General features: G+C 31.4%; 3 protein-coding genes across 6 annotated transcripts in view; all 3 read left to right on the forward strand.

Annotated features, from left to right (window-relative positions):
• The window catches only part of LOC116772314 (protein N-terminal asparagine amidohydrolase), a 51,692-nt gene extending 42,765 nt beyond the window's left edge, over positions 1 to 8,927 (forward strand). For 2 of the 3 annotated variants that reach the window (XM_032664451.2, XM_032664450.2), the window contains exons 3-8: positions 4,010 to 4,203; positions 4,388 to 4,453; positions 5,604 to 5,786; positions 6,993 to 7,207; positions 7,517 to 7,678; positions 8,119 to 8,927. In XM_032664451.2, coding sequence (XP_032520342.2) covers positions 4,017 to 4,203; positions 4,388 to 4,453; positions 5,604 to 5,786; positions 6,993 to 7,207; positions 7,517 to 7,678; positions 8,119 to 8,244 — 939 coding nt within the window. In that variant the 5' untranslated portion in view covers positions 4,010 to 4,016 and the 3' untranslated portion in view covers positions 8,245 to 8,927. Of the gene's footprint in view, positions 1 to 1,128; positions 1,325 to 4,009; positions 4,204 to 4,387; positions 4,454 to 5,603; positions 5,787 to 6,992; positions 7,208 to 7,516; positions 7,679 to 8,118 lie in introns of those variants that run through there. The other variant, XM_032664453.2, reaches the window with a different exon arrangement.
• A 3,087-nt stretch (positions 8,928 to 12,014) lies between these two features.
• On the forward strand, positions 12,015 to 15,933 carry LOC116772641 (membrane protein BRI3). Its single transcript, XM_032664884.2, has 2 exons — positions 12,015 to 12,183; positions 13,636 to 15,933. The coding sequence occupies exons 1-2, from the start codon at positions 12,123 to 12,125 to the stop codon at positions 13,941 to 13,943; spliced, it is 369 nt and encodes a 122-aa protein (XP_032520775.1). The 5' UTR covers positions 12,015 to 12,122; the 3' UTR covers positions 13,944 to 15,933.
• Positions 15,934 to 23,383: 7,450 nt separating this feature from the next.
• LOC116772438 (uncharacterized) lies at positions 23,384 to 24,713 on the forward strand. 2 transcript variants are annotated; one of them, XM_032664634.2, is made up of 2 exons: positions 23,384 to 23,623; positions 24,031 to 24,713. In XM_032664634.2, exons 1-2 carry the CDS (start codon positions 23,488 to 23,490, stop codon positions 24,657 to 24,659), a joined length of 765 nt encoding a protein of 254 aa, XP_032520525.2. In that variant the 5' UTR covers positions 23,384 to 23,487; the 3' UTR covers positions 24,660 to 24,713. The 2 variants fall into 2 exon arrangements, with proteins under 2 accessions (XP_032520525.2, XP_032520524.2); XM_032664633.2 differs by having other exon boundaries at positions 23,388 to 23,623; positions 24,028 to 24,713.
• The last annotated feature ends 687 nt before the right edge of the window (positions 24,714 to 25,400 follow it).

Consider the following 25,400-nt stretch of genomic DNA (forward strand, 5'->3'; position numbering starts at 1 on the left):
TATTGTCTTATTGTTACACTTTCGTCGTGCTTTACTCCGCAAAGCTATGACGAGTTCTTTACACTTAAATAAAATCACTTCTTAATTACCTGTCAATGCATGATATTCCAGAAAATGGTTTCTTAGAAGAAAAACGTAAGTTCTTAATTACAGAAATGCGTCAAACTGTACATTGTTTTGGAAAATGCTCAGACTAATAATTTTCCTTGACGTAATAACTTGAATTACACTATGACAATGTAAAACAACAATAAAATATCAATTACCAGCAAATTCAATTACAAGTACCTGCGATGTTTACACTCGCTTTAATTACATGTATTTTAATAATGGATTTCTGAAAAGCAAATATAAATAAAATAAGAGGCTTTTATACAAGTTGAAGTGAATAAATTCATTCTTCATGATACGTCGACTGTTAGTTTTTAAACTTTCGATTTATTTTTGAACATGAAATTAAAATTTCGAATATTGACAAATAACAAGGAAGGTTGCATCGACTCAAAAATGAATATCTAGCATAGTATATTCAGCCAACCTAGTATTGGGAATACGCCAAGGAGGTTGAAAGGTTTAATTATATTATGTGAACACCTTCGACTGAAGTCACTTAGATATATGTTAACGATGCATCAAGCAGTGCCTGAATCCCTCGTGTTCGTATATCGAGTTAAGTGCAACGACGCACGCGCTCTTTATTAGACCCAATTAGCAATAGTCTTTGATCCGCCGACCCGGGGATTGAGACTCTTGAACTCTCTATTCGTTAATGTGTTATCTCGTACGCGGTTAAAACGGTAGCGCGTCCGTTCATACAGGAAAGTTTAAATTAATTTTTTGTATCACGTGTTTCATAACAAACGATATCGCAAGGGTTAAAAGTAATATGATTTTGCACGAGCATTAAATCATTAAGACGTTACTAGGAAGCCAGCTAATAATATTAATTATCTTAAGACAAAACGACATTAGTGGACGCCTGCGCTCGTTTGTTATTATATGCCGAGATAAAGTTGACGGTATATTTCTTAATTGCTTATTGCACGATACAGACACTATCGGGCCACTATTTCCAACATAATAAGCATTATCACAAGAATAACAAGCTAGTAACTCGCAACTTCAATGCTCATGTCGACGGTCGCGATAACCTAGACGCTCTCTGGCTCAGTCCGGACACGGTTCTATGCGCGTCAACTTATAATTTGAATATCGGATCTGTAACATTCTAAATTTGAATTTTGTTTTTTTTTTCTCTTTGTTTTGTGCTAGTGTTGTTTTTGTGATAATCTAACGGATTGTCTATGCTTTGGCGATAATAAGGGTGATTATAACTATATAAATTTCTTATTTAAATTAATGTAAATTGATTTTTTTTCTAGCTAAATTTATGTAATATTATATTAAATATTATAAAATTTGAACTGTTTGAAACTATTTGATTGGTATATAATTTTTACGTATATCTGAATGCGTTATGGCCATCTCATGTTTGGGCCTTTACAATGGACATCATTAATCACCTCTTATTTATCCAAGGACATGGGATGCTGTTCAAAATACTTTTGAAGCGTAAGAGCACTGTTAGTGTTAAAATATGGAGTTAATATAGTTTTTAATTTAGAAGATGAAGTTTAAATTCTTTATTAGTATAATTTTTAATACATTATCTTCTATTCAATATTATTATTGACTTCATCATTCAAATGTATGTTTCAAATGTTTATAAAATTATTTTATCGCGATTGAAGTTGATACATATTAATATGAAATTTTTTTTCTCGCGATCAGAAGACATTTAGTGATTGTTGAAATTTGTATTTCAAACGTCCTACTAATACCAGTTAAAATGAGGAAATTACTTCAAAAATATCGATCGAGAAAACGCATAATCTTAAATTATTTCAGAAACAGTAATTATATAAGTAGTTGATAATCGATTTAAATGAGAAATAAATTATTCATAATAAAATAGCATACAGATCATAAATGATTGCAAGCTCTACAATGGATTACAATAAATATTTAAATTTAGAACATGGAACTAAGACGATGGCAGTATCTTTTTTGTTATGAACCATATCCTATTATGTTTAAACTCTTTTTTAAACTTATAAAAGTTGCCATTTATTGAATACGAAAATAATTTTGTAATACTTCATTTAAAATTACATGATAAAAAAAACTAGCTAAAATTTAAGAAAATGAAGGAAAAATAATTATATTGTATAAATATATTAAAAGCAACGTGCATTGGTTATATATGTATGAATATATATTTTATTTTATTTGGTATACATTGTCTATACCTATACATAGTTGTATGTATGTGTGTGTGTGTATTTTATTAACTTAATCAGTAAAACAAAATATTTTACGTCTGTTACTTAACTAGTAATTTATATTTTATATATAATAATTTATAATAATTTTGCAGTCATATTTTTTTGACCCGATTTCCTACTTTTCAGATTGTCCTTGGACATTATTGGCAAGGAATATAAAAAAATTGTAAAAAGATTTTTCGTTGGTTACTCTTGCCAATAAATTTGGATAATTTAAACATACCATATTAATTGACTATCATGATATTTTTTTTTTAATTTATTTTAATTGTACAAAGTTGTAGTAGATTATGCCATTGATTTGAAGTGTATGGGGAATTACCGTGTATTATTATTATGTTTTTTCTGTTTATCGTATTTACATTGATGATTTAATAGCCTCAATTACAACGGATGCATAAAGATAATGTTACCACAAAATCTTTGAATGAATTATAACATACAATTCCCTCGTAATATTTATATTATAATAATTAAAGCAATTGATGTCCATCTTAATGAACATTTAGCTTCAAAAAACCTCTATCAAATGTTATAAAAGTGAAGGGTGTTATAAAAGTAAAACGTTATTATATAATTTAAATAATTAAAATCTAATGGCAACACTACTTAATAAATTTTGTTTTGCTAAAACTAATACGGTATTATAAATACTTTATATGGAGTTATGCTAATAACGATTTTATATATATATTTACAAGAGTTGAAGTAAATATATATATATATATATATTTCCTATAGTAATAATGATATAAATATATAATTTGAAGTAGATATCGTGCGTTTTTAGGTTTGTTGTATTACAAATGTATGCAAATACGAGACGTTTGGGAGCGTTCGGTGTCAGTGAAGTGACCCGACGCTATGCTGAATACATTACAAGTACAGACAATTGTTGTAAATTAATATTACGATATATGTATAGAACGTTATGTTCAGAATAACTCGTGCTGCTTGTGTATTTATGCATTTATTCATTTATTTAACACTTACAACACCATACAGTAAGATATAATGGCATCGAACGATAGGAAAGGAATATGTGATACGACCCACTTAATATGAAAGGATATATTTTATAAATAATAACAGAATACGCTAAAAATATTATACATTGATAATTATTGTATCGTAGAAAACGTAAGAAGTTTCATAGAAGAATGTATTTTAACTATAAAGAAGTAACCAGCGACCATCTTGTTTTATTTGACGCCATCGTAGTTTTAAATAGAAGTTACATTTTTTTATTCAAGGCAAAAAGTTAATGATTTTTAATAGCGGATTGTAGTAAAATATAGCCTAAAATATAACTACAATACCGTAGTTGATATTACCGTCATAACAAAACCATAAAACGTATAATTCTGCAAAATTATTGTGAAATATTAAAATGTATAAGCGAATTGTTACATTCTCGGTATATGTAACATTTTGTCATTAGTAGCATAGTATATTTTGTTCCGTATTATTTAATATAAAACATTATATAAATAATAAGAGAACAAAAAAAAAATACTGGCGCAATCGTCGCCAAAGAGATTTTTTCTCAGCATTTGAAATTGATGTAGTATAGAATGCATGTCCTATCGATTTTTAAGAAGGATTCTATACTGGATGTATCGCATGTGACTGAACTTTGAAAGTAAACATCCCAAACCTGCCAGTTCCAGCATGGTGGTGGTGCTGAATGGGGTGTTGGCGGACGAGTGCCCCACGTCGGTGAGGGCGCTCCTGTCTGCTCATCCAGGGTACAGAGATGCAGCAGCACAACTCCTGGCCACAGCCCCCAGGGTTGTCGGACCTCAAGGGCTGTTGTACGTTGCCCAGAGAGAATTGGCCGCTGTCGTTCCCCACGACAGTAAGTCTTTTATAATAATGACTTGCTATCTCTTAAGATTTTCATAGGGATCTTGTGAACTAGACGATAATCTGAATTATTCATTAAATATTTCAATTATGTTACTAACTAAATAGAGTTCAAGGAAACTTTGGAGAGAATATCGTATCCGTCAAAGTGCATAATGGTATTTTTTATTTTCCAGAAAACGTCAGTATCATAGGCTCCGATGACGCCACGTCTTGTATTATAGTAGTTGTCAGACATTCAGGTAAATATTATATAAGTATACACACACGTTCACTATAAAGAATCATTACCCCTTAGTATTATGCCTTTAAGGGAGTTGTAAAATTTTTCTTGTATGCTGCAAAGTTAGAAAGCATTCATTAAGACTTTCATAAGAAATCTTCATAGATGGCTTCTTCATACTGATATGACGGTAAAGTACGAGGGCTGATCCAAAACTGACGATAAACGGATATTTGTTGTGCACATGAAAATAAAAAATTGTTTTTTCTCTCTACCAGAAAGCACAATTATTTTAATACGAACAGTCGGAGAGTTAACATCAAAATGAAGAAAAACAAAATCAGCGCCCTAGTGGAAACATTGGGGGAACAACATTCTACAGTTGCGCGCTGGCCAAAGAAGTTCTAGCTGGGTAGAACATTAACAGAAGTAGAAAAGTTCGAGATTAACCAAGATAACCATTGACTAGACCCGGATCCACAATTTTGATCCAGCAACCAAACAACAGTCGTGAACTTAGAAACGAGCCTCTACCCCGACGCCGAAGAAATTCAAGGTTTCAAGTTCGGCAGGGAAGATTATGACATTGGTTTCTTGGGAAGCTGAAAAAATCATACTGGTGGAATAATTGGAAAAAGAAGCCACTATTACGCTCTTTTACTGTGCAGACCAAAAAAAAATGCGGGAGGCATAAAAGAAAAAAGACGAGGCAAACTGTGAGCTGGCGTGTTGTTTCATCAAGACAACGCAGCGATTGAAACATTGCCGACGATAGCGAGGTGATGACCGCTATACAGGCGTTTTTGGATACTATAGACAAATATTTTTTTATAAATTGAACTAAGATTTTGGATAAATTATGCACTAAACGTGTTAACTTACTAGGAGACTAGGTAGAGAAGTTAATTGTATTTTTAATTAAAACATCTGAACTTCATATTGATTATCATTACTTTTGGATCACCCCTTGTTCATACAATGATTATTTCACCTATTCGAGTCCGGGAGCCAATGTTAGACTAGGCAATCAGATTAAACTTGATAGTACCAAGGTGGCAGAATCAAGTCTATGAATTTTTCATTCTACACTTTCTATATATTCTATTGCTTATAGTGTTCATTAATATTGGAGTTAATATCAATATTAATATATTAATATCAATCAATAGGTTCAGGTGCGGTTTCATTGGCCCATCTCGACGGCTCTGGGACAGAGGAAGTAGCGGCGGCCATGGTCGCTAAAGCGCAGCAACTAGCTGCAGGTTACCCTGAGGGTAGGCTGGAGTTACAGATGGTAGGAGGATTCACTGATCCCCGTAGATATTCTGACGACCTCTTCGCTAATATCATGTGTAAGTATGATGTTTACGTTCAGCAAAAAATAGCTTTTGTAGAAAAAAAATTAATGTTATTCCTCAGTATAATTTACATTTATCTTCTATTCATAATTTTCAAATGATGTCTGTCATATAATTCTTCAGTAATTAAATCTGCGCACTAAAACATCTACAGTTTTCGTTTTTCCATTCACAACTCTCTCCTCACGACAGTATTATAATGTTGAATTATAATCTGATAAGTATAAAATATACCCACAAATGCCATACATATATACATATACATATATGTATGCAATTTTAACTAGTTTAAATAATATTCATTAAAAATACATATCAAAGAATCGCTTCCATCTATCAAGCCAGACATATCGCAAGAGATGCGAAGGTCGGCTCTTTGTCAGGGTGCCAAATGTCGAAATTTCACGAAGAACACGTGGGCGGCCGTTCGTTGTACATTGTGTTGTGCTTTTGTGGTTTAACGACGTGTAAACTCTTTAAACGTTATTTATAACCCATTATTTTATTATAACTCAAGACCTCCCTGATTTGTTCAAAATAAAATTGCTTATATATTTCATTACTCTGTAACAAATTGATTACAATAATATTAACATTGAGATTGGAATATTACTGTGAATAAATAGAGTATGGATAAAGACCTAAATGTCGAACAACTTATAAGTACCCCAGTTTTTCTGATAATCTTTGAATGTTCCCATGCCATTATATTCTCGGTTATATGAAGAATGTTTTTGACGTCGTCGTTGATCTGGTTAAGATACACAAAACTTAATCATATGGTCAAATTTATCTACTACCATTCTAATAACATCTAAACTCTAAGCAACCTTACAATGTATATCAAGAAAGATAATTGGACGTTTGTGGTTAGACATTGATAACGAAACGTCTTAAAATCTTACGCGACCGAATTAAATCTCCAGAAAGGTATATTTACAAGTTTCCTTATTCTTCTAGCGTTCAATCAGCTCTTTGATATTATGTACAAGAGCGTCAGTCTATCCAAATAGTATCTTAAACATAGAACAAATAGCAACCTTTTAGAATCATTCCGCCATAGTCCAAAAAAAAAAACATCTAGTAATGACTTATGTGAGACAAAATGTTCATAGAAAAAATAATATATTGTTATTTTTGCGGCTTTCATATCACTTTAAATGTATGCACAGAACTATAAGTATCTGTGGAATGTTCCAGTGTCCTTCCACCGTCTGTCAGAAGAGATAGACTTGACGCTAGCGTGTTGTTGCGAGCTGAACACAGCGTTGGGCGGTTCACCGTCCCCGCTGGTGACTGGTGTTGGGGTTGATATAAGGGCTGGAGACATGTTCCCCGCGACCTTTCCTGATAAAGGACCAGAGCTTCCATTAAGAAGCGCCAGAACCATCACCGGTGGACCAAACGCTGCTCAGGTCAGAAAAACTACCATAATATTGTCTGTTTCATTTTGTCTCATTCTTTCCAAACTGCTTCCTACCTAAAATTCATCGAAATCCATACAGACAAATAAGTATTGATTTTAATTCTATCATGTACTTTGAATATTGCAACACCAATCAAATAAACTTTAATTTTATAGAACCAGATATCAAATAACTATAAATACATACCGTTTATAGCTGCAACTAATGCAAGATAATTTTGGTGGAATCCTAATCATCTACGGAACCCAGTTTTTTGAGTTCCATGTCTGATATTAAGTTTAAAATCGCGTTTTCCAGGTGTTCGATATATACGACAACGGTGTCGGCATGTTGCGTATCGGCCCATTCAACTACGAGCCGCTGCGTAGTGTCGAGCTCTGGCTGGGTCAGTCCGATGACTTCATACTGCAACATCTGAGTACAACGCCAGCCGTTGAGGCGCCGCACTTCGTACATAATGTGAGCTATTATTAAACCGAAACATTGTAAAACCCAAACTAACTAATTTCAGACTTTGGTAGTCTCCATGTGCTGTCAGAATTTTAATATTTGTTGTATTATATTACCCTAAAAATAACATTAATAGATATTGGAATGTTTTTCTTTGAGGCAAAAAGGATTGAGTGGATTTTTATAAAACTCGTCAATAATATATCTTAGACGATAAGATATAGCTATAATTGATTCCTCGAATCAATGAACCTATCGCGTTGTCAGGGAATAATTTTTGTAGTTTATATGAATATAGTTTTTAGCGCTTTTAAGTAGCGTATTCATCGTCTCTGAACCTGAACCTGGACGAAGTCGCGGACAAAAGCTAGTAATACATACACTACACTATTATTGCTAAGATTATACCTAATTCTTTTTCATGTAATAAAGGTGTATTTATTGTTTAGATCCGTGTAACTCTAAAGTTCATCCAGCAACATCCGTTTCCCGCTGTGACGGTGTTCCCTGACAACAGACCGCACTACTACCGCCGAGATGAACAGTCGGGATGCTGGGTACCCGTCAGGTTCTAATGAGCACACACAAAATATTTATATGACACGAATGGCTCAATGCCATTGATGTGGAAATGGAATAATATATCGTGACTAAGATTTGAATTTGCTGGTCAGAGTATTCAGTTGATTTGTTTTTTTTTTGTTTTAAGTTTCCTATAGAATATATATTTGTTTATGGATGATACAAAAACATGTTCTTTTTGTTTTTTTTTTTTACTACGATCCAAGATTTTTAAAGAATACAGATATGTGTAAAAATACATTCCATTGTTATTTTTTATAATCTATATAAATACAAAAATAATTAATGTTGTAAATTTTTGTGATGAAAATACTAACAGTTGGAATAAATACATCGGTTAACTTAACTGATTTTAGAATTGTATGTAAATACGACTTAGTTATTTGAATGTTATTAAGTTTATTGTATTGTATATTTTGACAGGATCTTTTTATATTTTTTTTTATTTTAACATTTTCCATCCGGTTTCCAGGTGAATGTAGCACTGAATAAAAATGATTAAAGTCTCGACTTGAAAGTGAAAAATAATTAGTAATTTTGCCCAGTTTATTGTTAGGTTATTATAGATGGAAACACAAAAAAGGCGCTGTAAATATTATAGTAAGCAAGTTATTAGTTAAAAGCGTTACTAGTTATTGTTTTGTGAAATTATGATTATATTGAAAGTTCAATAGTTGGTTTGTTGTTTCATTTAGCTCGAGTGACCCGTCCCCTTTAAGAAATAAGACGAAATAATCATCGTAGATTTTTTATACTGTGCGTGGAGTCCCTCCGCGCGGAAGACTGAAACCTCCTATCTAATGTCGGATTGAAAACAGGAAGGGGTGGAAATTGATTTTTAAAGAATCTTAAGTGTTTCTTTAAGACAAAGTTTATTAATATATAATATTACAAGTCACAATTGATTGCCCGCATGCGTTCGGGCGCCACGCATTCTCTCTCACTCTCTCTTTTTATCCCCCCCCCCCGCGTTAAACGTTTAATGAAACCTTTTTGGAAGTCGCGTAAGAAGTTTCACTTCAATAAATATCCGTAAGAATCACTGAGTAAAATTAAAATAAATATCACAGACAAGCTCCTCACACACTATATCTACGATGAAATTTGTGAGATTGAAGAACAATCAACTCTTCTAATACATATATTCTAAGAAGAAACGTGGGTGATGGCCGCCATTACTTTTTTTAAAAGTTTAACACACCACAGTAGATAGTGAAAAACACAAAGTTAACAGCTAATTCTTTAACAAATATAAACTTTGTTATAAAATTGTTAATCTTGTCAACATTTTAGAATTTATAATTTAGTACTCTCCTCTTTTTTGAAGATTAATTTTTGTCTTCTTTAAGGCCTAACGAAATTACGGATATATCACTATGTGAATTAAATGCTACTAACCGTTTATTCGATTCGCGATGAAGCATTCTTTCTTTTTGGATAGGACAGCAGCTGATTGTCATTCCGCCAGTTGATAGGTAGAAATGAAAGCGTAGGTTGACAGCGTACTATCTTAGTAACAGTCTAATAACAGAAGCGTTGAAGACGCGTAAATTATAATTTGAAGCAAACACAGAAAATATTCCAACCATTGGATGCGAGGTTGGTCTACAACGAAATGATTGAGGCCCAACGTGCGTTTGTTTGATCGATGATAAAAAAGAGATTGCAAGAGTTAAAGCTTGCAATTCCGGCACGCCATTCCCGGATTGTATGCTATAGAGTCTTGAGAAACTGGTTAGTTGACATCTGTGCGCAAGGCTGACTAAATTGGTTTTAACGTAGTTGCTGTCACTGATGCTTTTTTGTACGGCTCTCAAATGAGGTTCCAGTGAGGTGATATTTGGCGGCGCTTCGCCAAATATGACAGCTCTTGTGTTGACTCGAGCTTTGTAAAGATAGAACCTGTCTCGGCGTGAATTATGCAAAACTTTTGCAAAGACACCGAGTTTTCTCGCAGCTGTATTAGCTTTAAACTTAATGAAGGTGCTCCGAGTTTTCCAAGGATAGTTGTAGTTGTAAAACATTCTTTTCTTTTGGTGCCGTTAAATTTAATACAAGTGGATGGCTTCCCTTTCCAACTCTAGTTTATCCTGGTTAGACTGATACTTATCCATTAATGTCCTATCGTTACTCCATAACTGTGTTGTCTAGATGTCCATTGTGGGCGAAAATAGAAGCGAGTAAATATTTTCGTTGCCATATGAGCTAATGTCCCGTCAGGTTAAGACAGACATTGTATTGAGGACTAAAAGTAGTTTGTCTTGACCGTGTTGGCTAGTACCAGAAAGCTCTACAGTCAAAAGGTTAAACACAAAGTTTCAAACATAAGATCGAGAAAAAAATTCCAATATTTTGTAAAACTTGTTCCCTTGGTTAAAGGTCCAAAATTTTTCGGAACAAACATTTAAAACATATCCGTTTAGGGTTTCTGTCCAGGACAGATATGCCGAATTTTTAATTTTTTTATTAGGCTATAAGCCAAGAGTAAATTTTGCCAGCAATAAACAGTTAAAGTGTTCATGCATCCCGACGGATCTTCAGTAGAGAAGGAAGCCTGCCGCTATTTTCCTGATTGTTCCTCCATATTTGCTATTACAGTGGAAGTCGCTATTGACCAAAGAATCCAGTAAGCTTGTATGAAAACAGCCAGACTTAATGGTGAGCAATCGAGTCTCCTAAAAGATCAGCTGCATTGAAAAGTTCCGTAGTATAATCACATAATCGGTCTCACTGAATTCTCCAAATAAACAAGCCAACCCTTGGTCATCGTTGTGCGATCGGTTAACACCTGCATAAACTATTTTAGTCCACGCATATGGCCGCCAGCATCCATAGGGCACAAAATTTGGAGTATTGAAGTTGAAGGAGAGGCAAATGTCATTACGGATAAACACACATACCCCGGCGAGCTGAAAAATGTTATAGCCATTAGTGTAACCTGGCTATGTAAGGCATGCCTCGTGTTAAGAATATAGAATCTGCCTTTCCGTCAAAAAAGTGCGCCTCACTAGTCTCTAAGTAGTGGTGGACTGGCAAGAGATTACAGTCCACTCCTCTCATATTTTTGAGCTAGACTTTAAGAGAAAGAAAATATAGTTACTGCCCAAATTTACTTTTCCTTTTTATATATGAGTGATGGAAGTTAAACGATGCTTTATAATTGTAGTCCAACAACACAGCCGGACCTGTTTAACCAGTGTGGCTTGATTGGGAGACTGCAAGGATGCCCGAACTCCGCCAGCCAAATGGCATGAAAGATACACAATTGACGAGACGGCCTATTGTGAGTGGCTAGAACATCAATTGGGCTCCTACCGACTGCGGGAGACCAGTGGATCATCCTACTTCGGATCCCACTACTCTCCAAAACCACACACCCGACACAACGAAGATCTTTGTATATCGTACCGGCTCAAATCTTAAGCCAACAGTTCAGACCCATCCTCTATACATTTTCCTCAGACAGCATACCGCGGCCTGAGGAATCGGTGTGGTTCTCTGCCACCGATTTTTTTTAAACTTATGGTTTTTTCCATCTCATATTTCTATATTCACGAAACAACTTTAAAAATTGTTTACTTGCTTGTTTAATAACATAACCTAGAGATAATTGAATCAAAAGATTTTGAAATACTTATGAATATTTTCATTCACTAATAATTAAACAATAATCATAAGATTTCTAATATTTTTAGTGTTGTTGTTGTTTATCTATTTGACAAGTGACTAAATGAATTTTGACATTTTATTTTTCTTTAGACGACAATTGACAGCTGATTTGTTAGTGCTTAGTGGATAGTTGTCAAGTGGGAATTGGTGATAATAAACTTATTAAAAGTTTTTGTGCTTCAAAATTCTTATTCAAAGAAAAATGGAGAAACCTACTGTTACTGAACAACCACCCCCTTACTCAGCAGCTACTATGGGAACGGGTATGTTCTATATCAAATGAATATGAATCACGGCATATTGTTTGGAGAGTCTAGATAACTTAACTATATTGCGCCATTGATAATAAACATTCTTTGTGCCAAACGCCCCGGCTATCACTCTGAAATTTTTGTTATTAATAAAGGTAATAGTAAACGACTAGGATTTGGCCCGACATAATTAAAACTTCGATATATTTCTCATTACTACTAAACTTGAAAAGTTATTATTCTATCGTATTAATTAGTCATGAGAACAAATTAATTTAATTACCGTAAATATGTTCTATATTTTAAATATTATAATTCCATTTTGTCTAACTCTCTTGTACTGGTTTTTGAATAAAATGATAACATACAATACTATTTACATTGTTTATCCTGTTATTGTTGATAATTTTCCTTATTGAAAGTTTTATTTTAATTTCATACATTCATATTTGGATGAAAAGTAATGACAGACATTTGTTTTACTCTTTTTTAAATGTATTAACAAAACTTTAAAGAATATTGCCATGGAATTTTTATAACAAAATATTATGTCACTTATTATAGTTTTATTGTGGACAGAAAATTTAATTATCAGTATCCACCACTGATCTTGCAAAATCAAGCCTTGGTTATATGGTTGCTTGAATAGAATATAAAATTGTGACATGAGCTAATACAATGTAAAATATATTCTACTTCTTTTGCCTTCTTCAACTTTATTCTACTTTTGCCTAATATGTATATTTTGGAAACTACTAAACGATCTTAGGCTTGTTTTATATTTAATTTACTTATGGTCTTTAAATCTATTGACCTGTCCGGCCTTGACATCTGAATACAATCCCTGCTTAGCCTCATAACTTTAAAGTCTACTTTGGCTCAAATTACTTGTATGAGCTATTCTTCACACATAATAGCTTCAGAACAACTTACCTAAGTATAATGTAATGGAGTTTTATTTATTAAAAAATCCTTTAGTACCACAGATAAGAAGTATTAGTTAATTTTTATGATTATTTTTCAAGTAAAAGCAGTCACAAAATATATTTATGCATTTCTATACTTGTGTGTTGGGATTTTACAAAAATATATAAGTGTAACACAAAATTCATTGCTATAAATTTTACATCTAGATTGTACATTCATGAAAGAAGTGCATGATTACTTTACGTAACTGGGCCTTGGCGTTTAGGGAAAGTTTACCCATCCTTTTGCAGAAAATAAGAAAAATATTTTTTTGTAATATTATCCATGTGAATACAGATACATTATTCTATAAATAAACTCGGCTATACAAATGATAATGGCAATAATTTATTATATAATGGTATCAAGTTTCAACAACAGAACTGGTCACTTTGTTATGGTCATTATTTTTGACTTTGAGTTTATAGTCAGATATTTTATATAACTTGGTCATTGTTTATACATGAACATTTGAATTTATATTTGTTTTTGTTTCAGGAGCACATACTTACCCTCCGCCGCCGCCGCCGCCACCCCAAGGGTCATTCCCTCCACCGCCGGGCTACACACCATATGGTACAACCCCGCAAACAGCTTTTGTCCCAAACTATGGGGCTACTAACATTATCATACCACCTCCCATAATAGCTGTAGGTGCTTGCCCAGCATGTCGAGTGGGTATATTAGAAGACGATTTCACTTGTCTCGGTATTTTGTGCGCCATTTTATTTTTCCCTATCGGCATTTTGTGCTGTTTGGCGATGAAGAATAGACGGTGCTCCAATTGCGGCGCTATGTTTGGATAAGACATGTATTTTTTGGCTCGGTTCATTTATAAGTTGTTACCGTCCAGAATTCTGATTGGTAATTTAAGTGATAATTCTATAAAATCTCTTTGGTTTACTAATATGGAGCCTCTTTCTCTTTGACTGTGTCTTGGAAGTTGATATCGAATTTATACATGAATATGATCTTAAATGAAAATATTTTCGAACTACAAAATAAAACAGACTTGAAACCATAGTTTGCTCTGATTGTTTAGGAAAGTTCAAAAAATTTATTGAACTTAATAATATTCATTACTCCTTTATTTTTAATATTTTTGTTTTTATAATAATGGATGTTAAATATATACCATTCCCCTTTATTTTTGAAAAAAAAAAGTCTTATAATGTTCCAATTAAATTTCTGAATTAATACTTAAAGTCACATTACATTTTATCAATATATTCTTTATATTAAATAGAACATGTTTTGGTTTTTCATAATTGGAACCATTTTTTTTTTAAATAATATATAAGCAAAGAGTTGTTTAAGAAGATATTAATAATATAATTGTATGTTCATATGTAGTCTCTTGTCTGTGATCCTTTGGATGTTATGGTGCTCTTATTGCAGCTACAGTTATATAATGTTATATAATTACATTTATAAGATTTAAATTTGCTATGTTGTCATTATTTTGTTATAAAGTTTAGCAATACATTCATATATATATATGACGAAATAACAAAATTCACTTGTTATTACAAAAGGGCACCATATTCTAAAGAATTTGAATGAGAGATATATTGACAGAAATGTTGCAGTGTTGCCAACTCCAATCGAATATTAATATCTTTTTTTAATGTAAGAAAAGCTTATGAGCTTTTTCAATAGTATCTGTTATTAATGATATTATATATAAATAAAAAACTACTGTTATATTTTTTATTGAAAAGTAGGATAGTTTTTTAGGCATTGTAATGGAACAGCTATGGAAATGTCAATAAAAATTTAAATATATACTGGGCTAAGATTTTTGTAATAATGGTAATGTAATTTTAAATTGTATCAGATTATATATTGATTATAATTTTTAATAAATAGTGTTTATTATTATTAACTATTTTGCATATACCTTATTACTTAAAGCAAACAATTCTCATATATATCTATACAAGGCCTGAATTACTCTATTTTCATAAAATTAGTAAAATATTGAGAGTATATCGGGAAAAAAAATTGTTTGATTCTACTATGTTTGCTTAATTTTTTGTTACATTTTATTATATTTTTATAATTCCTTGAACTTATCTCCTATTATAAGTTTTATTGAGAAATGTCGTAATTGTCATTGGAGGAGATATACTTCAATTCGTCAAATGTTGATGTAACCGAAGATTTTACAAGACATTTATAGGAAATAAAAAAATAATCTTATATTGTGTATCTTCAAAAATAAATAAAATATAAAAAAGAATAGTGATCACAGAGAACTGTTGCAGATTTAAATATCAATATTAATGCATTTTTGATATTCATCTTAATATAAATCTTAATTAAATAAATTCTAAATTTTTTACCGTAAATGTTATTGATTTAATAATTAAAATCAATTGATTATATATTTGTAGGTACCTATTAATAATTGTAAATGTATGAATCAATTATAATAATAAACTAAGCAATAGAAATATTTTTATAAAAGTCACAAAAAGGCTGCTTTATATCATTAACAAAATATGGTCTTCAATGTATGTAGCGTTAGTTCAAATACAAAATGGCTGCCTTGAATTTAACGTAGACATCGTTTAATCATACAGAGTAAAAAATAATTGTTATCCTGAGACGCAATTTAAAGTCCATTATGCCTTGAATATTCAAGTTTACATTGAAAGTATATAAATATTTAAACTAAATGATAATTAGGAATTATAATGATATGAATGTTTATTATATGAAATGTTTATAGAATACAATTAAAGCGTATCTACATTTGTACTCTAGGTTTTTCAAATAAAGTTAGGTTAGAAACTGTTTTGTTTTATTTATGAAGGTGTATATTTTGGTGTTGATGTAGTTGCAAGAAATTTGAAAGGACTTTCGTTAGGTACATTTTTAATGACTAATAAATTATATTAGAAATAAACCACTTTTTAATACAGTTAATTAATAGGTGTTGTTGTTTTTAATTTTATAATTGCTATATCTATAGATAATAAAACACTTTATTCGAATAAAAGTTTTTTTCTCACATATACGTTATATATTATTTTAAATTGTTAGTATCAGCAGACCAAAATTGTTTATGAAAAATTGTACGAAAATAGTTGTTCCACAAAATGCCTAATTCTTTTTTCTCGTTCACACAACTAACAATATGTCGTAAGTCGTACCTAATTCTTATGTGTATCTATAAAAATATTTGCCATTAAAAATGTTTTAATTTATAAAATACATTCTTAAGACGTAGTAAAAACTCTAACCTTTATAATATATTGATTAAATATTTATTTAAACTTATCCTATACAATAAAACAAAATATATTATTTGGGTTTCGTAGACTTCAACAAGGCCTTTGATTCCCTGGAACACCACTACATTATATGGGAATCATTAGAACAACAAGGGGTCCAAACGAAGTATACACGAATACTTAAAAATATTTATGGGAAAAGCACAGCACAAATACAACTGGAAAGGCCAGGTGAAGAGTTCCCGATAGAAAGAGGCGTCCGTTAAAGTTCCCTATTTCCCCTAAAATATTCTCGGCTGTGTTGGAGCTGATCTTTAGGTGACTGGGTTGGGATAATTTCGAACTCAACGTAAATGGAGACAAACTTAGTCATTTGAGATATGCTGACGATCTAATACTTTTCTCCGAATGTCCGATAGCCTTGTAAAAATGCTACAACAATTATCAGACGAAAGTGCAAAAGCAGGGCTCACAATGAATATAACGAAAATAAAAGTAATGAGCAATTCTTTACAAAAAAATGCTATTACCGTTAATAATCAACAGTTAGAATATGTAAGCGAATACGTTTATTTGGGTCAATTAGTATCACCGACAGGAAGCATTCAGAAGGAAATAGATAGGAGAATAGCAAATACTTCGAAGAGATTCTGGTCGTTGAGCGAAATAATGAAAAATAAAGAAATGCCTATGGCAGAGAAACGAAGTCTTCAATGCTTGCATATTGCCATGTCTTACATACGGATGTCAAACTTGGGCCTTAACTGAACAACAACAAAATAAATTAAATATATGTCAGCGGGATGGAGAGAAGCGTGTTGGGAGTGAGGAGATGAGATAAAATACAATTAGAAAAGATAAAAGAAAAGACTAAGTTTGGAAAAGTTCAACCAATATCGTTCGTTAAATAGATAAGTGACACAAAACAAAACATACTAATATCACAGTACGACCAGTTAAGCTTATAAGATTTTTTTAAACAGTGTCTTCGTAAGTTTTTTTTACTGACTGTGTAATAGTCATATATCGATATTTAGGTATTTTAATAATAATTTGAGGGTTCTATTACCAACACGATATATTTGAAATTATGGTGTTTATGGCAAGACGTGTCATTTTTCTTTTTAAATGAATTTTATTGTCTGCTCGTATTTTCTAAAAATCAAAGGCAATTTGTACAAAAAAAAATTTAATCACAATTTTTGTTTATAACAAATTGAGTTTTTTATAAAACTATAGATAATAAAGAATGTGTAGCATACTTTTGTAACAGATTATTAGTGACCTACTTTATTATAATTAGGCAGTGACATTGAGATCAATTATTTGCATACCCAATTATTCTTATCATAATAAACAAAATGACAAAAAAATTTATTACGCACATTTTCAAACATAAAAAAAGCTTACAAACAAACTTAATGAGATTCGCTAAATAATAACCTTTTTATTTTAAAAGACAAGTGAAATCAATAACAAAAAGCTTTCAATCTTAAATTCTTAAAATTTCTATATTCAAAAATTCTGGAAAAACTTAAAAAAATACAGCGTTGGAATTGGAATTACATATTATTTAGAAAATTAAAATGGCGCTGGACAGGACATATGCTGAGAGAAAAGAAAGAGAAATGGACCAGAATAGTAACGGAAACTTGGAAAGGTACCCTAGAGAAAGCTGAAGAAGCAGAGGCAGACGGCTAAAGCGATGGGAAGATGATTTGAAGCAAGTAGCCGGGCCAGAATGGTTACGTACAGCAAAAGACAGAATCAAATGGAAATCCTGAGAGGCCTTCGTCGAAAGACAAGCTGTTAATAGAATAGATAAGCCATTTCCGAGAATATGTTTAAGTTTAAGTAAATTTTTATAGTTATAGTTTTCTTACATTTCTTACATCATTTTTTTAAATAATGTTTAGATTAGTGTAAATAAGTTAAAATTGTAACAGCAATAAAGGGTAATTTTATTTTTTTATTTTATCCTATACAATTGTCGTTCTGTTTCGCGTGAAAATAAATTACTGCATTTCATATTTAATTTCAGTGGCTTCATTGAATCATTGTTTTTTCATGAACAGTGTTATACTGATAATGTATAGCAAGTGGCTCTATAACTCATGGTCCTGTATGATAGTGGGTTATGTTAAAATTGACGAATTATCTTCCGCCGCCTGAAGGCTGAACATTACCGATAACACCGCTTCATCGGATGAGTAAATTGAATGACATCGTTCAGAAATCATGTATAATAATGGATTACCAACAGACCTTACATAACATAATACATAGCGGTATTTTGACATATACTATTTTGATATTATAAAGTTGCCTAATTAACTTCTGTATTAGTTAACCTATATTATTTCACGTAGGAATGCCGTATCTAATATTTTTCACGCCTAATTTTGGACAAGGCTGAGAAAAAATATGTATAATAATTTATAAGAAATTGATATTCTATGTGATATATTATATAACAATAGCTCGTTAGCCTTATTCCAGCTTATGCTGTTTTAAATACTATTATATAACAAATATGTTCTCTACTTAAAATGAAAAGTTCAGTGTTTTTAGTTTATTTTACTTCAGTATAGATCTGACACACATTAATGTATTTTACACATTCCATATAATAAAAAAAATATACTTGGATCTAAGTAGGAAAAAAATAAGTGTTCCTGAATGTTGGCAGAATTGGGTACCTACTTAAGTAGAACCAAAGTCTTAACATTACATTTGGTTTTCGTAGATATAAATAAAATCCCCCTTATGTTATTAATCGCAATTAAGTTCATGCTTGGGCCAACGTTTATGGGGCTTTTAGGGCTTATGGGGCTTTTTAATTCACAAGAATTTATTGTAAAGGGTGATAACTTGTGAATTTGTAAAGCTCGTAATAGGACAGTTGTTTTTTTAATAATTTATGACACAACACAACAAGACTGTTTTTAATTTGAAATATAGATAAATTTAAAGAAAGTTGATATTATTATTATCATCACTTATTAAAAATCTTCAAATTTTAGATTTACTTTGTAAAAAAAAATTATTTCACAGTTATTTTTTAATAATTTTTGTTATTCATGTGTAAAAACATATCTGTTACTACTGGTATACAGGGCTAATATTAGAGGAATAATAATGAAAACGTACAAAATTTGCCTTGAATTTGACGAAATTGTCAAATAATATGTAAGTAAAAAATATACACAAGTTATAAATAGAAAGTTATCAAAATCAATACATTAATTCTACTAACAATTTCCACCATATTCTTACAAAATCTCTTAAGAAAGGCGGGTATTTTAAGCTCTCGAGGGAGCCATTGTTACCAGTAATAAATTATTATAATACTCTATGACCTATGTCTATGGTACGTATAAAAGATGGATACGTACGTGTAAAGCAATACTGTGGCGTTAACTATACGTTCAATAAATATTCATAACATGAGAATTCTGTTTTAATTATATGAAATCTACGTTATATATTGCTAGGTTCAAACTTTTATCGTAGTTGATTTTTTTAAATATAGCTTTGAACGTTGATTTTTTTAAGTATGATATAAATCAACTGTTTAATCTTAATATAACACTGTTCAAGTATAATACTGAAAATTGGAACATTAAATTAAAAAATATATATATTTTATTATGTGTTCTACCAAAACGAAATAAGACAACTAACGAAAGATAACCACTACATACTGAATAATACGATGTACGACTATATGTAATCATGTAGATTAAATTTTTATATAACCAGTTAACATTTCGTCATTAGTGTCTTTCTAACTATCCACTTAATTTAATTATGGTGAAATAACAACTTAACTTTATATCGATAACTGCGAGATTATTTATAAATAATTCATTTTCTGACATTACAATGATTAGGAAACGATAAAAAACCCTTTTCTATATTCCCATATATTTCGATGCATTTGTTCTGTCTTCAGACGACAGGTTTTTTCTGTTTTTTTAAGTTTTTTTGCAAAGATATTTTTTGTTACTACTGGTACCTATAGGCTATACACTATTATATTAGTGTGATATTTTATCGAGTTCTATATATTTTCATATATAGACATTACCTAAGATCTAACACTATATTAACCAGAAGTTTAGAGTAACCACGCCGTAGGTATTATATTGATTCCAGCGTCTAGATTGAGGATTTCGTTCCAGCTCAAGGATATTATGAAACTCTTTGGGTATTTGTAGAGCCTCAATATTGACGCGTTATATGTCTTTGAGAAGCTTTACTTGGTCGTGATGAAACTGATGATGGCTTTTATTGTAAGTAATTCTAGGGGATAAATATCATAACAGACATGTCGTATTATAAATAAGTCAAATATAAATTAACTTTAGACTTTATTTTGACTCCGTTTCGAAAGTAACGAAAAAAGGTTAAAAGCAAAATATTTAAACTAAAATTGTTGAATTAAATATAAGTGAAAATATAAGTTTTAGTGAAAATATTAATTTAAAATAGATTTATAACTGGATAATGTTAAGAAAAACTAGAATTAAAGTAATAAAAGTTGAATAACACCCACTGAAAAGTTTGTAAAAGACTCTACATAAGATTTATCCCAAAGATGTTCAGAAAACGTTTCAAATATCGTATTGTGTTTAGGAGACAATGTTATGTCGTGTATCTTCTACAAGCACTTTTCAAGTGTTTGTAACAACACAAACTTATATGAAAGTTTGTTGAAACTGTAAACAGTACTTATAACTTGTATAACTATAATTGATATCATTGTATGGTATACAGAAACATTAAGGTTCGGTAGTTATTAAATTAATAAAATATTGTGTTACAAAAACCAAAATCCATAGTTGATATTTATAAGATAGAAGGCAATCTTTGTTCACCTATCGCGTAATAAATTAACCTATCATCGAGTGAGTTAGTAAAACTGTGCATTGATGAGGCTGAAAAATTAATCAAAGTTCCTTAAGATTAAATAGTTGATCAGATTGTTTGTTCTGAAGTATAGTTGTATGTTGAGTGAAATTAACTGTGATTAGAAATGAAGCGATTGAGTAGAAAACATTTGATTCTACGTGTTAATACTAGCTATAGTTAAGTTATAAATTTTTTGTCCTTTTAATAACATTATGAATGTAAAATTTTTAATTAAAATATGTTTACGTTTACACATTCGGACTTAGAATATTATTTATAAATAGGATTCTATTTTGTTGAAAATACCTGCTTATCACACTTGTTTTGTTAAAAAAACATTGATTATTATTAGTGGAGAATAGTAATATGAAGTAGGTATGTTATTGGATTTTTAAACACGAAATACTAGAAATCGTAAGTCAAAGCCTCATAAAAGGATGACAATGAAATAAAATATGGATTATTAGAAAAAGAGATCTTCTACGTTAGGATTCTAGGCTGTATGTAGTTGTGCATTTTGTTCAAGTATCTAAATTTTATGCACGACTAACAGGTACTCTAGTAGATGTAAATCAAAGTTATTTCTAACAACATCAAAAACGTCTTCTGTACTTCATTTGTGAAACTAAGACACCTCTGTCTTATACTGTAAGTCTGTAACTAGCAATCTAGTAACAGCGTCGTTAAAGTGTAAATGTGCTCAGTTTATACGTAGAAGGAGAGTTAATTGGCGACAGATTGCCACTAACAACTGAAATGAGAGACTCGCGGCAGCTATGCAATTACAAGGCTACGTACCTGCAAGACATATTGTTGGTGAAGAAGTAACTACAGTTTGAGATTGTATAAATTTGTTTGTAATTATTATAATTTCATATTTTTTTAAAAAGGCAATGATCGTTTGACTGTTTTTAATAAATTTTCAATCATGTAAAAATTAAAATTGAAAAAAATATAAAAGTATCTCATAAATTAAATATACATGTTTGAGTGTTATAAAGTCAATTTAATATTATAAAAAAATAATTTTAACATGTAATTTTAGATTTAGGTGTCTACTCGTATATAAAAGATCTGAATCTAAGTCGGCTAATTAAATTATTACTGCAATGATATCTCATTCCAATATCAATTGTAGTTATAAAGGTGTAGGTATTGACTATGACACATAACTAACATTAATAATTGAGCTTCTTTTGTCCTTCCTGTTTTTGAATTTAGAACTTACCTACAGCCGCTTAATCATGGAAAATGTTTTCGGTTCTCCGAATAATATACATACTTTATGTTTCTGCTTAAACTTTCATTCTTTAATAGAGAAATACATTTTGCTTTCAAAGTCCAAACCTCAACTATTCTTGGGGCGGCTTACAGTTTGTGAGGGGTGTTGATAGTAATTACTATTAGGTGAGCGGGATTGTATAAAAGAGTTAATATAAACTGCAGTGACTACTATTTAAAACTCCATTCTCTTGAAGACAAAATATTTCGTTACAATTTTTTATGCAAATAGGGGAGAGGGGGCATAATGGGGACTCGAGTACCGCCGGGTCTCTAGATGTGTTTTGTTTTCGCTAAAAAGAGGCCATCTTTTATTTCTCTTTAGTCCGACAGCGACCGGTGACTAGGTTGTGCGCGTTTGATTTTTAAAATAAAACACTATTTCCAACGTAATTGTATGTAATTTTGAGTGACTACGAATACGCGTATAAAAGGTAAGTGTTTATGTGACTATTATCATGTATTTATTTTGTTACTGCAGATCAATTACTTAGTGTTTTGAAGAAAATTACTTTAACCCTTACTCATTTTATTTGGTACTATGGGGTACCCCATTATGGACCTGTTTTGTAAATAAACTGAATTATCGTACTTGTTCATTTGATAACAGAAAATAATAATTTTTAGGTATAAAAAGTATTATTTTCTATTCCGAATCGAAATCGGCACAAACGAATCGAGTGTTCGATTTCGAATTCGAGACGAGCGCATACGACTGGCATAAGGGTAGAGGGGAATAGGCCGGTAACAACGGGTGGGGTGAGGGGGGTGACGACGTGAAGACAGCGCAGGGTCGGCGAGTGATCGGTGCGGGGAGAGTGCGGGGAGAGTGCGGCGTTATCGCGGCGTCACTTATATAGTATACGTGCACGTTGCATACGTTAGTGGCTATTAATTATATTGTTTTATAGTTAATATGTCATCCGAAATAAGACTTGTGCAGGAAATAGAGAAGTTTGAGTGTTTATATAATAACTTTTTGCCAGAATACAATCGTAAAGATTTAGCTGAAGAGGCCTGGGCACAAGTTTCCAGCAGTACAGAGCTGTCAGGTAAATACTATTTGTTAAAATAATGTTATTGCTAAAATTAAGGTAAAGACATAGTCAATGTTTAAATGAATAAAACTCGCAAAAATCTTAGATCTCATTACATAGTCAATGTATTTAAACAACCATAAAAAACGTTTAAACTGAAAAATAGTCTTACAGTTAAAAGAAAATTTTTTAACGTACTATAAAGCGCTACTTGGTGACATTGCTAATATTTTTTAGTAGGAGATATTAGGAACATAACTTAATATTTGTTATTAGCTTTAATTGTTAAATAGATACATACTAACATATTTTTTGATAGTATTTGGAAACTTCTTAAAATTTTATTAATTTTAATGAAAAAAACTAAATCGCTGGACAAATTCCTTTTAAAATCTTAACAATATATGTTTTTGTTACAGTAGCAGAATGTAAAGAGAAATGGAGAAACATTAGAAGTTCGCTCCTCAGAAATCTCAAACCAAGTGAAAAACCGAGAAAACCGTATTATCTAATACCATATCTACATTTCTTAATACCATTCCTAAAACCAATTAATAATCTCGAACAAAAGGACGAACCAAACACCAGCAAAGATTCAGATATATTTATTTGTGCCGTAAAATCTGAGGACGAGTGTCAGTTAATATGTGACACAATTAATTCAGAAATAATATCTGATGAGGACTCCCACGTCGAAAGGGTGCAGTCTCATTCAAATTCTGTACCAAATAAAAGAAAAAGAAAAGAGGGAAATAGTAGCATAAAAAGAAAACGTCAAGAGACAGAGATTGCTTATGACATTAGTTCAATACCATCGAGCGACGCACCACGAACAGTTTGTGAAGCTATGAGATACTTTCTCTTAAGTCTTTTACCAGAATTCGAAACAATGTCAGAAGACCAAATTAGACAGTTTAAAATAAAAGTAATGATGGCTATAGATGATATCAAATCAAATGGGGGTAAAATAAAACCTTTACCGGATAGTACGTCCAATCGTTTACAGAAAAGACTTATTAATTTGCTCCTAAAAAATCTTGAAAAGAGTTGACCCTGAATTTGTAGATTTTATAGTTAAGGATTAAATTTATTAATATTTACGCTATACTTTTCCTTTGTCTTTGGCAATTTTTATAAATCTAGTCGACTAAAGGTTTGTTTGGTTGAAAATAAATATTTATTTTAGGCTCAAAATATGCTTATACAGCATTGTATAAAATGTTGCATAAGCATATTCTGTATTCTTCGGTTTGGATTATAATGAAGGATACGTATGAAAAACAATACAAGATCTTAGAATATTTTTGTGTGTCAGCCTCCAGACCAGACACATTTATGTATTCGCGAATTTTTAAGCGCGTTGAGTAAATAGAGCTTCAGGTCAAGTCAATAAATATTACGAGCTCACTAAAGAACTCACTAAGAAAAGGTTCGTCGTAGATTTGTACGCGATAGAAGTGGGATCGAGAGGTACAACAGCTATATGTCTCTACAACCTACTAAAGGACTTGAGTCTGTCCAAAGCTAATTCATTCTTGGAAAGTACTGCGAAGGCAGCTCTAATAGGTGCTTTTCGAATTTGGTTAGGTATAGAGAGTTGCGGCACGGTGGAGGTGAGCGTTTAATGCGCGGGTTAAAGATGAGGCTCCTTAAACTTACACCAGTGTCAAAAGTCCAAGGCACTGTTGAAGCTCCTCTCCCGGCAACACGATGGATCCGGCACCTGCACGATGAATCCATTGAATGTTAAGAAGTTTCGTTTCATATAGTCGGATTTTATTTAGTAGAAAAT

The sequence above is a fragment of the Danaus plexippus genome, chromosome 12 (genome assembly GCF_018135715.1).
Source record: "Danaus plexippus chromosome 12, MEX_DaPlex, whole genome shotgun sequence".
Classification (NCBI taxonomy): Eukaryota; Metazoa; Arthropoda; class Insecta; order Lepidoptera; family Nymphalidae; genus Danaus; species Danaus plexippus.

Coding starts and splice junctions, on each gene's coding strand:
- LOC116772641 (XM_032664884.2), top strand. CDS start 12,123: ATGGAGAAACCTACTGTTACTGAACAACCACCCCCTTACTCAGCAGCT. Junction 12,184..13,635: donor AGCAGCTACTATGGGAACGG/GTATGTTCTATA, acceptor TTTTTGTTTCAG/GAGCACATACTTACCCTCCG.
- LOC116772438 (XM_032664633.2), top strand. CDS start 23,488: ATGTCATCCGAAATAAGACTTGTGCAGGAAATAGAGAAGTTTGAGTGT. Junction 23,624..24,027: donor CAGCAGTACAGAGCTGTCAG/GTAAATACTATT, acceptor TTTTTGTTACAG/TAGCAGAATGTAAAGAGAAA.